This window comes from Pleurodeles waltl, chromosome 1_2, assembly GCF_031143425.1.
Source record: "Pleurodeles waltl isolate 20211129_DDA chromosome 1_2, aPleWal1.hap1.20221129, whole genome shotgun sequence".
Lineage (NCBI taxonomy): Eukaryota > Metazoa > Chordata > Amphibia > Caudata > Salamandridae > Pleurodeles > Pleurodeles waltl.
This window is the reverse complement of record NC_090437.1, coordinates 663,769,414-663,782,279: the sequence shown is the minus strand read 5'-3', so window position 1 is coordinate 663,782,279 and position 12,866 is coordinate 663,769,414. Positions and strand designations below refer to the sequence as shown.

General features: G+C 40.4%; 1 protein-coding gene across 4 annotated transcripts in view; it reads right to left on the bottom strand.

Moving 5' to 3' along the window:
• ANAPC10 (anaphase promoting complex subunit 10) overlaps positions 1-12,866 on the bottom strand; it is a 275,914-nt gene that overhangs the window by 53,387 nt on the left and 209,661 nt on the right. Inside the window, exon 6 of one of the 4 annotated variants that reach the window (XM_069242602.1) lies at positions 10,979-11,133. The exons of the other annotated variants lie outside the window; for them this stretch is intronic. Coding sequence (XP_069098703.1) covers positions 11,026-11,133 — 108 coding nt within the window. The 3' untranslated portion in view covers positions 10,979-11,025. The remainder of the gene's footprint in view (positions 1-10,978; positions 11,134-12,866) is intronic. 4 annotated transcript variants of the gene reach the window in all.

Here is a 12,866-nt window from a genome sequence, read left to right as displayed (position 1 = left end):
AAAAATACCACATCACCCCGAACTTCACAGGCCTCCCCTTTGGTCATGTACCATCTTCAAAACCAGCTACATTACATATAAGGCCATCAGACATGATATGTTAACATCCATGGCAAGTTAACTACCTCAGGGGACAGAGTCAGTCCACGAGCTAGGACATTCCCGGACTAGAGACAAAGTCACATGAGAAAGAAAAAATAAAAACTGGCCTTCTTCATACACATACTTAGGATCTGGAAAAACAATGCGAAAAAAAGAAAACATGCCTTCAACAAATATTTGCTCCTTACTAACTGCTCCCCTGCCACAAACATTCACTAGGTCTACTAGCTGCCTGTGCCTCTCTGTAACAAATGTATCTTACTGTGGGGTCTGTTCAGTGATTCATGACACCTCAGTAAGGTTTGCGCTTTACAAATACTCCTGTATACAATGTGAAACAAGGGACATGGAATAAGAGATGAGGATAATACATGAAGAGAGACAGATCAGGAGAGACAGATGCAGTATAAGGAATGAGGAGTTAGAAATAAGGAGTGATGTGTAAGAAATGTGAATCCCCCATAATGGGTGCTGAATACATGAGGTTTATGAAGTACAAAATCATGCACAAAACCAGTTTGACAAGACAGCATTCAGTGTACTGGCTCAGTGCAATTTTGAATTTACTTGGACCACACAGGGTTCAAGACAACAATGCACTGTTTATTGAGATTGCATTTACCAGAAGTTTAGTCTTTTGCTTTATGAAAAAAGTGTATATATACGTCACTAACATCAACTGTTCCAGTGCTAGCCAGAGCTAAGGTACCTGTGACGTCATAATTATAATGTTTGGGTTTCAGAAGTGCAGTGAATGAATGAACGTTGAGAGAGAGAGGTGCATATGCAAGGATTGTGTATGCCAGTGCAGAACGGCATAGGCTAGGAGCTACTTCCTTATTAGGATCCATGAAAATACCTGCAGACAGTTAGCCACATGGGTAGATCTTGATTTTAGATCACCACTCGTGGCCTCTCTTATGCCCATCATGAAAGCGTTTTAATCTTTTAAGCAGATATATTGTAATCCTGTGGTGGAAGATGATACGACTTGTAATGTTTATCTGATATATAAAATCAATTAAAAAATAAATAAAAATGAAAGCGTTTTAAGGTTCCTGATAACAGAGGACGTACAAGTGAGCCAATGTTCTATCTAACTGTAGGAGCTAATGGATGACATACAGAAGCCATGGTTCTGAGGTGAACTGTAACTACTTCACATTTAGCAGCACTGAGGAACAGAGTCCTTATTTTCTCCATGGTGTTAAAATAAGACATGAAGATATAACTGCAAAAAATAGATTGTAAAGAATGACTAGAAAACAAAGCGTTTTTGCAAAGGACCCAGAAGGAGCTTAGTCCTAATCACTAAAAGGATAGGGAAAAGTATTGACTACTCAGATAAACAACTGACACTCAAGGTATATGTGCTGTGTCAGTCACAGCAATATTTTATCTTAATAGGCCTTGAGCCAACCATGTTAACGGTACCACTTGATATATGATTTATTGGCAAGGTTTGGGCCCCTAGAGATGGAAAATATGTGATAGCAAGTCATAAGTCTTTGCCTTTTGTGCGTTACCACTCCACTCCCAAGATAACTTGATGTAAATGTTTTCTCAATTTTTATTATTGTGAATTTTATGATTAGAAATTACAATTACAGTAAATGTGATAATATAAACTGATAATAATTGTAATAGTAATTATGATTATATTAAGAACACCAAGTAAAAGTTATACATTTTTTAATGAATTTTCTTTTTCCAGAGCTGGTAGTGAATGACTGTGCAGCATCACGAAGAAGACCGAAACAAGCACATCTTGTCCCTCTGATCCTCAGTGTATAATTCATTTATGGTCAAATGTCCAACACGGAGTTACTCTGACAAGCCCGCTGGACTACTCATCATGGAAACATTTGTTATAGGCGGCTCAAGTAAGGAATCACATTCCACTGTTAGGCATTGCAAGAAATGTGGAAAGCAGCACTGTTCCCCAAATATTTTACCTAGGAAGTTCAGGAGCCTGTTTACTATGAAGAGAGATTTCAAGACTATTAAGTAAAAAGCTGAAACAAATGCCTGTGATGATGCTGGAACGAGTGAGTGCATGAGTAAACGCTTAAACAGAAGAACATCATTAAAGTCAAACGCGTATGCTGAAGAATGTATATTTTGTGGAAAAATAAAATTCTACAAGGGAACATCAACTTGTGAGAAATTAATCAGGGCCACAGAGCTTAGAGTTGGCAAAAGGCTTCGAGAGTGATCAGGGGTAAAAAAATCTACTCGACCACTCACTATGGCGAGTCCTTTGGTCGAACTATTTTTAGTTCGCCTTCTGGCGAGTTGACAAAGAATAGGTGTTCTGTTCAGTCAGAAAGTGGATGGGCAATAAAAGATGCCTTCAAATCTTGTTCTTATGTCACCTTTGCTCTGTGCTCACAGATAGAGGTCAAAAGTCAGTTTGTCTTACAATTAATTTTCCTTCTGAATGCAGAGTTCGGGACTTTGTGAGGTGAACTGTATGACCTGCTGTTTAGAGTGTAAAATAATAGGATGTAGGGTGGCAGGTTTTCCCTAACACACAACATTTAAATGACTAAGTGAACTGTACAAATATTTCAAAATAGATTTCAGTAGTTGTGAAAACCCATTTTTTTGTATTTCTTTCTGATGAAAAAAATATTTTAATAGGATGAAAACAAATCAGAATACTTTACGTGTTGATGTGCAAAGGATATGTTTTCTGAAACCCAATTTTCACAGATTGTTATTATACTATATAGTTTTATCAGTAAAGCTGCAAGTTAGTGGAAAGATTTTTGGACATTTTTTGGAAATTTACTGTATGTAGATGACAGTATGCTACCACATCATGGTTTAGTAATGAAGTTATTAAAAGTGAGTGTTTAAACAAACTGAGAAACACTCCTGCCCTAAAGCAATACTGTTAGTAAACTAAATGCAAGTCATGGGTCACGTGTTCCCTATATGTGGGCTAGATTCTTGTGATACTTGCAGCAAACTTTAGTCTACTTAATCAAACAAAACTTTTTTGTACTGCAGAAATGCTGAGCTCACATATTTGAAGGTGGAATCATATGTGAGAATGAAGAAAAAGGCAACTCTGTAAACTATTTGCCTAGGATCACACAATTTGAGACCCGTTTACGGGTCAAGTACATTACAGTTAGGTCGAGTAGGTTATTTGAGTTACTCGACCTGCAGGTCTAGTAAATTTTTTATGGTTTTTTCGAGGCCTGGTAATTCAAAGATCTTAGCCGTTTGTAGTAGGGGCATGGTGGTTGTAAAAGCCCATTATCATGCATTTTGTTATAGGAACCATACCTAGGGCTAAAGCAAAGGAAGAAGATCATGCATCTAGCATTCAAACTGATGATCACTACAAAAATGAGAGATGAAGCATATGATTAACTATTTCAGTATATTGGAACTGTGATTATTCCTAACAAAGAGGTAAACCATGTGACAACACTCACTGAGAGGCTTGAAACCCTCATGACATGCAGAGGAATATAGAGACTAGAGGAATCAATCAAGAAGCATATTAGAGGAAAACTGGACTCTGAGTTTGGTGACAGCCTCCATATATTCCCAGACAACCAACAAGCATTTTTGGCCCAGCCTGATAATGTCATGCTACAGGACGTTGTAAGAGCAAACCAGAGTTTGAAAAGAGAATTATCAGTTTTAAAGGTTAAGGCAAAAGACATGAACAAGATAACTGATCAAGCATCATTGCACATAAGAACAATGAATAAAACAAACTTGACATCAACAGCATGGCCATATCATCCATCACATGTTGATAAAGATTAATTTACGTTACCTGATTACCTGAAAAGTTTCCTATAAGAACTTCTGACTGGAGATCAAAGCCGTCCAAAAGGGTCACCTTACTTATGCAATCATTCAGTCAGAACATTATATATGCAGTCACAAATGGCCAGCAGAAATCCCCTCAAGAAACTGTTGCTCACATATGCTGTTAAAACGCTGACAAGCAATGCTGAAATCATTTGCACTCTAAACAGACGTGGCCATGGGATCTCATACTCAGAAATGGAAGAAAATGATACCGCCTTGTGTCTTCAGAAACTTGTTGCTACCTTAAATGAGCAAACTGTTCTCCCAGCCGACATTCAGCCTCATGTCTTCACTAACTTAGCATGGAATAAGATTGATAGGCTGGTAGAGACTCGTACTGGTAAGGGGACAACTCACCAAGTCAACAATATAGCTGTGCAGCTCAGGTTGTTTGGACCACAACCTTTTACAGCTCTTCTCCCAAGCACTGAGAAACAAAAGCAAAGAACATTGACCACCACAAATACTGAAGAATTATTCATATATGTTTTTGGTGAACAAGCTGGGCCTCAGCTATTGATGACAAGTACCAAAGTCATGCCGGAATAAGTTGCCCAATTGAAGTTTCATGACCCACTGAAAATGAACAAACTAAAAACCTTCACTAACATGTGCAAGAAGAAGGTATTGAACAGCAATGGCAGGACAATCACCATGAAAACAGACAAATAACTTTTTGGTTGAATCATTGTGATAACACAGAATCAGAACCTTCACATGGCAGATGTACACTCTCATCCCTTAGAACCTTTACCATGGGCTTCAAAAACTCCAGAAGGCCTGTTGCGAAAGACAAACAAAGCTGTTTTAGCAACATACTTGCAGAAAAACGTTACCCCTGCTGAGGAAATACCTGGAAATTCAGCCACGCTGATTGATGATATGGTTCTTGTTCAGAGAGTAAATGGAGAAGAATCAAACTTAGGTGAGGTGGCTATGTCTGCCTTGTCCATGGCTTTGAGGGAAGGAAATAGAAGTCAAATATTCAATCCTTTGTTTGATATGTACAATGAAACATCTATTATGAACAGTGTCAGACAATCAGAGAAGAAGAACTCGGGGCACCATTATAGAGCACCTCACCTTCCCAGACTGTCAGACAGTGGAGGAAATTCCTAAGCCATGTAAGGATAAAAAAAACTGTCATTGCATTTACTGTTAACGAATGGAGGAAACGAGAGCATTTTGTAAAACTTGAGAATAAAACACTATTCGCGAACTGTGAAGATAAATGCTACAAAATCACATCTGAAAGGAGCCACGAAGTGCCCAATCAACAGCAGACATGAAGAAGCAGATGGTTGTTTGCTGTTGCATGCCGCACACGCTGCTAATGAGGGTTATGTGGCATATTGATAAGATTAGCTGACACTCATATGTTTATTATGTGTTTGGGAATCCATGACAGAATTATGGCAAAATTGTTTCTGAAACGTTGTACTAAAATACGCATGCGAATCCTTGAAATTGGAAAAATAACTTCAACTCTTGGTGAAAATGTTTGTCGAGCTATGATAGGTCTCTATACGTTTACTGGATGTGACATGGTAAGTGCATTTGAGGTAATACAAAAAAAAAAGTACGTGCATTGAAAATCCTGTCTGCCAGCAGACATACACAGGAAACATTTTTGCAACTCTGAGACGAATGGGATCTGTCTGAGGAACTAATGGACAAATTGGAGCAATTCTTGTGCTTGCTGTATGCACCAAAATCTTTGGTTCATAACGTGAATGACTTGAGATATCACCTATTCTGCGCAAAGAAGGGTGAGATTGACAGTCATCAATTTCCACCTTGCATGGACTGTCTGAAGAAACATGCCAAAAGTGCAAATTATAGAGCAGCTATAAGCAAGAGATGTCTTCTGAATAATCCACAGACACCTAGTTCACTTGTGAGAGGCTGGAAGTTGGAAAAACATGAAGGAGCAGAGCAACCAGCAGTGGACTTTATGAAGGGGCGCCAGCACCTCAGACTTAGTTAGATCTACCAGCTTGCAACTGTATTAGGAACGGCACACTGCCAACATGTGTCTGCTATCTAAATGACCTGAAGTGCACTGACATGTGCACCTATTCAGAAGAAGATGATGATGACGAATGTGAATGATTAAATTGTCTTTCTGTTCACTCATAACATACATTGCCTATGCAAGATGTGACAACTATTATTATTTGAAGTTGTAAGTGAAAATTATGCACATAATCTATATCAACATATGAGGAATACAATGACTTTTATTGTTATTACAATTAATGATCATAATTATTTTTACATTATATTAAATTTACCAACTCTGGTGGTATTAGATTTATTTTCCACATATTATGATGAATTTCTATGCTATTTATCAAAAATATGAAAACCATTATTTTTTTCGAATATGGTTGCTAATCTAATAATATCAGACAAAAGGCAAAGAGTGACGGCTTGCTATCACATATTTTCCATCTCTAGGCATCCATACCTTGCAAAAAAATCATGTTAGAATGTACCTGAACCCCTCCCCCCCAAAATGTTACCAATGGCCTATATTTGGGGTCCTGGCTCATGGCCTAATAGGTCTGCGGAGAAAGAACATTTTGGTTAGGAATCCTACCAAATTCACTCAATGTTTAAATAATAAACCCAGGTGTGGCCCCTCCTCATCTCCCTTTTCCAAGCATGACGAGTGACTATCAGCCTAAACAAAGGTGAGGCTAACAGACACTCATTATGTACAGGTCAAGCAGCCAGGCGCTTTAAAAGCGCTAATGCACAGGCATCTGACAGCCTGAGCCAAGCTTTGCCAGGCTAAAGATTTCACGTACCAGAGGGTGTGACCTCATCAGCCTGGCAAAGTCTTGTGAGGGGTAGAATAACTGATAGACTCAGATCTGGCCACTTCAGTTTTAAGCCGTGAACAGAGTAGTGCTGACTGCTCATCAGTGACACCTTGTTAAGAGTGGGGTGGGGTCAGCAACTCACACTGACCCCCACCCTACTTTATAATGAGTTAGGAAAGATCCTCTTTTCATTGGCTGACCCCATGACAAGGTCAGCCAATGAGAGGAGGTGACAGGATCTTCTCTCAGTCCATTCCTTTCCAGAAGCTTCCAGGAACCACCTTTCTGCTTCTTGATTCAGTGTCACTGCCGTAGCCTGGTAAGGGTTTGTTGAATGATAGGTGCGTGGGTATGTATTAATGTATGCGTATTTGCACGTGTTCTTTGAATGGGTGTGTGTATATGTGCTTGTGAATCGTGGGTGTATGCGAGTGTGCTTGTGACTGGATGGTAGTGAGTAACTGTGCAAATAGATGAGTGGATGTGAATAAGTATGTGGACTTGTAATTGGGTGGGTGGAAGTGAGTGTGTGCGTTTGTGCCTGCCCCACTGCTCAGCCTATAACTTTAGTGCATTAACCATGCATTAAATGCAGAAAGCTGCAGTGCAAGATGTTAAGCTCAAATGAAAATATGGGCATTGACTCTAAATGTATGTTAAATGTATGTTAACACCAAACAGAATCATTAACCAAATATGCCATGTAGTTATGGGTTTCCAAAAATTGTAAAAAATGCGATGCTTCACGCTCAAACAGCACAACATGCGTCTCTGACAGATACATTCATGGAAAATGCCACATAAACAGCCTTAGACCTGCTGGAATGTGCCCTTAAATTAGATAGAGATTTGTTTCCATATAGTGTGAAGTAGTGGGCGAGTATGATGGAACTGATCTAGCAATAGCAGCCACTCCGCTGGCATCACTGAACCTAAAACGCAGGTCTAATAACTTCAGATCAAAGGTTAAGTCTCAGTAGAGGGAGGTGGCACGCTGGAGGCCCAGAATGTGCAAAGTCTCCTTCGTCAATGAGCTATGTCAACCTGGAAAGCAAGTAAGGACAGGAATATTTGTGTACAGATGATTGTCTGACACTTCTTTTGGTACTAAAGGGGGGCATGTTTGGAGAACCATACTCTCCAAATGAAACACTGTGAAAGCTTCAGAGGCACAAAGGGCATGCAGCTCATTTATGCGCCTAGCAGGCTACCAAAAACTGCTGCCAGGAAAGAAGTGTAATGTCAATGGAGGTCACGTGTTCAGAAGCTTTATGCATCAACCTGGCCAGAACCAGGTTCAGGTCCCCAAGGTTCAAGGGTTGCCTTATCAGGAAAAGGTGTTTAGGCTTGTCAGATGCTTTTTGACAACATTGGTATATGTCTTTATGCATGCTTCAACAACTCCAATGGCTGCTCGTAGCTCTTTCAGGTGTAAATCCGTGCTCCCATCTCAACCAGGTGAAGCGTTAAAGACCTCACATCATCCCTTGATCATGTGATAATATTATTTACCAGTGTCCAGAGACAGAACCACAACCATTGGGTCTTAGACTGGCAGGTACAGATGTCGACTGGATAGTTACTGTACTGTGCACTAGAGCTAAGCATTGTAAGGCAGGTTGGAACACTGCTCTTCCTTCCATGGGCATGTCGTCTTACTCTAGGAAAGTTGGGGTGGTCTGTCTAAAGCATTTGGAGCAGATCTGAGTTTCTCAAGCCACCAGGATGACTCAGCACCCACGACTGTCCCTGAAGTTTTGTGAGGCCTTGAGCTTTGGAGAAGGTGGCGTGGAGGGGAAGCAAGTCAAGTAAAATGTCCCAGTTTACTCTTGCATCAGACATTCCTCTGGAGATTGGGCTCCCCAGCCAATCCAAGAAAAGAACAGTTCATCGGTTGAGGGATTTGGAGGTGAGGACTGTCTATTCTGGTGTTCAGTCCATGCAATGTTGGAGCATAGCAGGAACATGGCATGTTCAATGGCAACTTCCATAAAGCCAGTGGGCAGAGCTACAGTAATTAGACAATGCCCCAGATCTGACACAAATATAAGAAGGGAAAATAGTTATTTGTAGCACAGTTGACCGATGGGTTACCCTACAAGACATGTACCTGAGAGAGCAGGAGCTGCACTGGGATTTGTGGCTGTAGAGTGGAGGGGGAGGAATTCTCTCTCTAGCCTTCAAATCTGTTCCCAAAGCATTCAGGAAGGAGTCTGATTTGCCAATGAGAACACTAAACAGGTGCAATCTGCTGCTGACTCTTATAATAGCTGAGAGAGATTTTCCAATTCCAGATCCATATGGTCCTAGTACAAAGGCTCAGGTGAATCTGAACTGTCAGCCATGGATTCCACAGTCAGCAGATGCAGCTAAGGAATAATTCACGAGGGATTGAGTCCTGAGAACACAGATCATCACTGTCATTCCAAGCTTCTGAGAGCACTGCAGGTGGGCTGGGGAAACTCATATTGACTCTTGCTTTTCTAGGAAGAGAAGAGTAGAAAAGGAGTGGGGATTAAGCACTTCTTAGTCTGGTGTGCTGTTGCAGTTGGGATGCCCTTCAAACAGGTCTGGAGTGGCTGAGTGCGTAGGGAGTTTACACAGTCCTTTTTAAGCCTCCTGTGTCCTGAAGCGTTCAAGGTGTGCCCAAACACTTGGAGAGAGGCATACCTCTGGCACTCACTGCTTACAAGCTGGGTGCTACTCTGTGTCTCAAATTCCTCCTGTACGGAGCGGGAGCTATCCTGACAGCTGGGACAAAGGAAATGTAAGGAGATATTCTGACCTGCTGGGATATCTGCCTTGATATAATTTCACTAGATGAAAGGGCACTCACAACTGTGTCCGGTGAATGCTGACAACAAAAATAAAATGAGGTTAAGTACCTTTCGCTGTCTTCCAGCGAAAAGTATCACATTCAAATCTTTAACAGTTTTCCACACAGCCATCTACTCTAGCAGACCAATCTTACAAAGGAGCACTTTAATGGAGTACAGTCAAACCACATCTAGCTTACTCTTAAAGGTTCCGGAAGCATGCTCAAAATTCAAGCTGCCCTGTTCTGGAACAGTCTTCCTGCTTAGAACTATAATGTCTCTCTTCACATTCTCTTCTGGACATTAAACTCTAGCATTAAGTGCCAAAGAAGTCTTCAAGTGTCTTCTCTTCATGCTATTGCCCCATGATTCCACTTTTAGTAGAACGCTGTGCTCTAGCCTCTACAAATAACCATAACACAAAAAGAAAGCAGATTGAGGGAAAACAGCATAAAAGGATCCCAAAAGACCCACAGATATCAGGATGAGGACTGGGTAAGAAATTTGGTGAGATTGAGATATTCAAATTCAGATACACACTATGCAGCACAAAGAGAGAACAGGTGAGGGCACGATTATCCGTAAGGAACACAGTGACACATAGCACTATATGGGGCAAGCAACAGCATGTTAAGGACTATAGAACCAGGTTATGAACCTGCCACTGGGTAGCTGGTTAAATTCAAACCCTCTGAACCACATTCTACAGATCTTAAACATCTTTGTTGGTGGGGTGAAATGTATCACCTTCATGTTTTTTCTAACAGAAGAAACAAAAAGCTGCTGTATTAAAATTATCCTTTCAGGGTATTCTTAAAAAAAGCTGTGTCAAAAAATATATTTTCACCACTATTTTATCATTTTTGTAATTGGATACAAAAAAACAAAGTTTCTGGATAGATACTGTTTTTGCTGTTTCTACATGATTGTAATTTGTGAAATAAAAATCGATAAGAAAACCATGGCTAATGCCATAAAAGTAAACATTTCTTAAAACTAGACAATTCGGAATACAACATGGGGCATTTGTGTAGGTTGTTAAAGTTTCCTAATGCAATTTTTTCATTGAATTTACAAGCTAGCCAAAATAAAAGTGAAAGACTGAATTGTTGACAATGATTGCATTGGTGCCAAATGATATATCACGAGATTCCCCAGACTCCTCCGGTCATAAACATACACAACATAACAGGTTTGTCTCAAAACATGGGTTACCTGGTGCCAAAAATCGAACCATGGCTCTGATTTTTTGCTTCTGCACAACCCATGTTTCTCTTGACGTTGCAAAATAAAATGAATTCAGTTGGGTAATACAGAAAAATAAGGCATTTTTAAATTATTCGCAGTTCTGGGAAAGGGGACATTTTTACAACCAAGGAATTTGGAATACCATACCGATATTGTGCACTTGTGAAGTAGTTTTAACACAAAGTTCTTTCTTGTCACTCCATTAAAATAGCACTGTGATAATTCTGAGAGATCAACGGAGCAAATATGATCTTCACATTGGCATTATGTTTAGTCCGTAGAGACTTTAGTATCATCGATTCTTGATAATCAAGAAAAGCAGACAAATTACTGGATTGGTCACTAATTCTATAATGTTGTTATAATGCAGCCTTTGATGTCAGGACCGTATATGAATGCATAAGACATATATGGAGTGATCCCCATTACTGTACGTGTGGGTGTGCTAGTTAATTACCTTTCAATTAAAAACAAGCATTTGCAATGCAATGGGTCTTGTGTTTAATCGAGTTCAAGCTATTTGCGTTGCAAACTCCTAACCGGACTTTTCTTGCCACATAAACTGAAAAGTAAAAGTTTCACATAAGCGAGCCGACGGCTGCCATGAGCACAGAGCAAACACACAAAAGGAAACAGAAGTTAGCTCGCAGTGAAACATATCGGCAAAAGTGCAATTATCCATCTAACCGGCAAAAGTGCAATTATCCATGTAACAGTGCCGATGTCATGCAAAACGCTCTAATACTGCCCAGCAAGATCGTGCTGCCTACGAAATAAAGAGAAAAAAAGTGCAGAAACCATACGGAAAACATGGAGCCTTGTATGTTTTCAGTAGTTGGCCGGTGCGCTCGAGGCGGGCTAAACAATGGAAAAAGCATGACCTATGTATGCCTTTCACTAATTAAATCAAGCTAGTTTTAAAAGGCAAGCCCACAAACCAACCAAATTGATGGGCTTGACATGAGCGTGGTTAAAAGCCCACAGAGAGATTACACCAGGGACAGAGTGCCTTGCGCTTGACCCTAAAAAGTAAGTGATTGCTTCTGAGTGATGACTAATTCGGCTACCGGAAGGGTGCTGATAATGGAAAACAGCCTACTGAATAGGAAAACATAGTTACCATGAAGGTAACTTTATTTGAGCCTTTTACTTTGATTCTTAATCACTTTATCTGTGGGTACATTACAGAAAAATTGAGAAATCGAAAGAAAAGAGGAGAAAGGCAATATTGGGCAGCTCACTCCTAGGCAAAGAGGTTTTGCAGACCTTCTTGGCCAAACGTGTCCCAGTCTGGATCAATTATCAAGGGCACAGTGTTGACAGAATACATGTGCAGGTAGACACATAGCTGCCCAGGACCTCTTTTCAAAAAGCACATGCCTGGAGAAGGGCACAATACTGCCTTTGTACCAAATAGAGGTCAGAGTACCAAATCTTATAAAAACCCACCAGAATCACATAGCACGCTGACATGTTCTCTGATCTTCTGAAGGACCAGTGAAATCATAGGGGTTCAGAGTAAAGCATAAAGAAATGCACCATTAAGCACAAATCAGGCTGTGCCCAATGTACCTAAAATGGAAACTTACAGCAATTCCTGCTCAGATGGCAAACACCAAGCTTTAAAGACAGTGGTGAGAACTTCCTGGAGAATTTCCCACTCACTAAATGATGAAAGACACCTGCTCAAGAGAAGAGACCTGTAATATTGTATGATTGGAATATAGCAGACCTCAGCAACTGTAGGCAATCCTTCAATCCCAATACAGTTTTGTTCAGTGATATATATTAGTACTACTAAGCAGATACAGAGATCCCTTCAGAATGCTGACCTCCACCCACACCGTGTAACAGTAGTGTTCATGAGCTATGGTTGCAGAAATTGCATCCCACCAAGAGCTTAGGAGCAGAAACCCACCATTCCAAGGCTGGTACACAAATGGACTGGTATGAGCTTCAACTGTCTACACTCAAACTGAACAAACATTCCACCACAGGAAGTTGCGAGGAATGCAGGTGGGGCTTGTCACAGGTT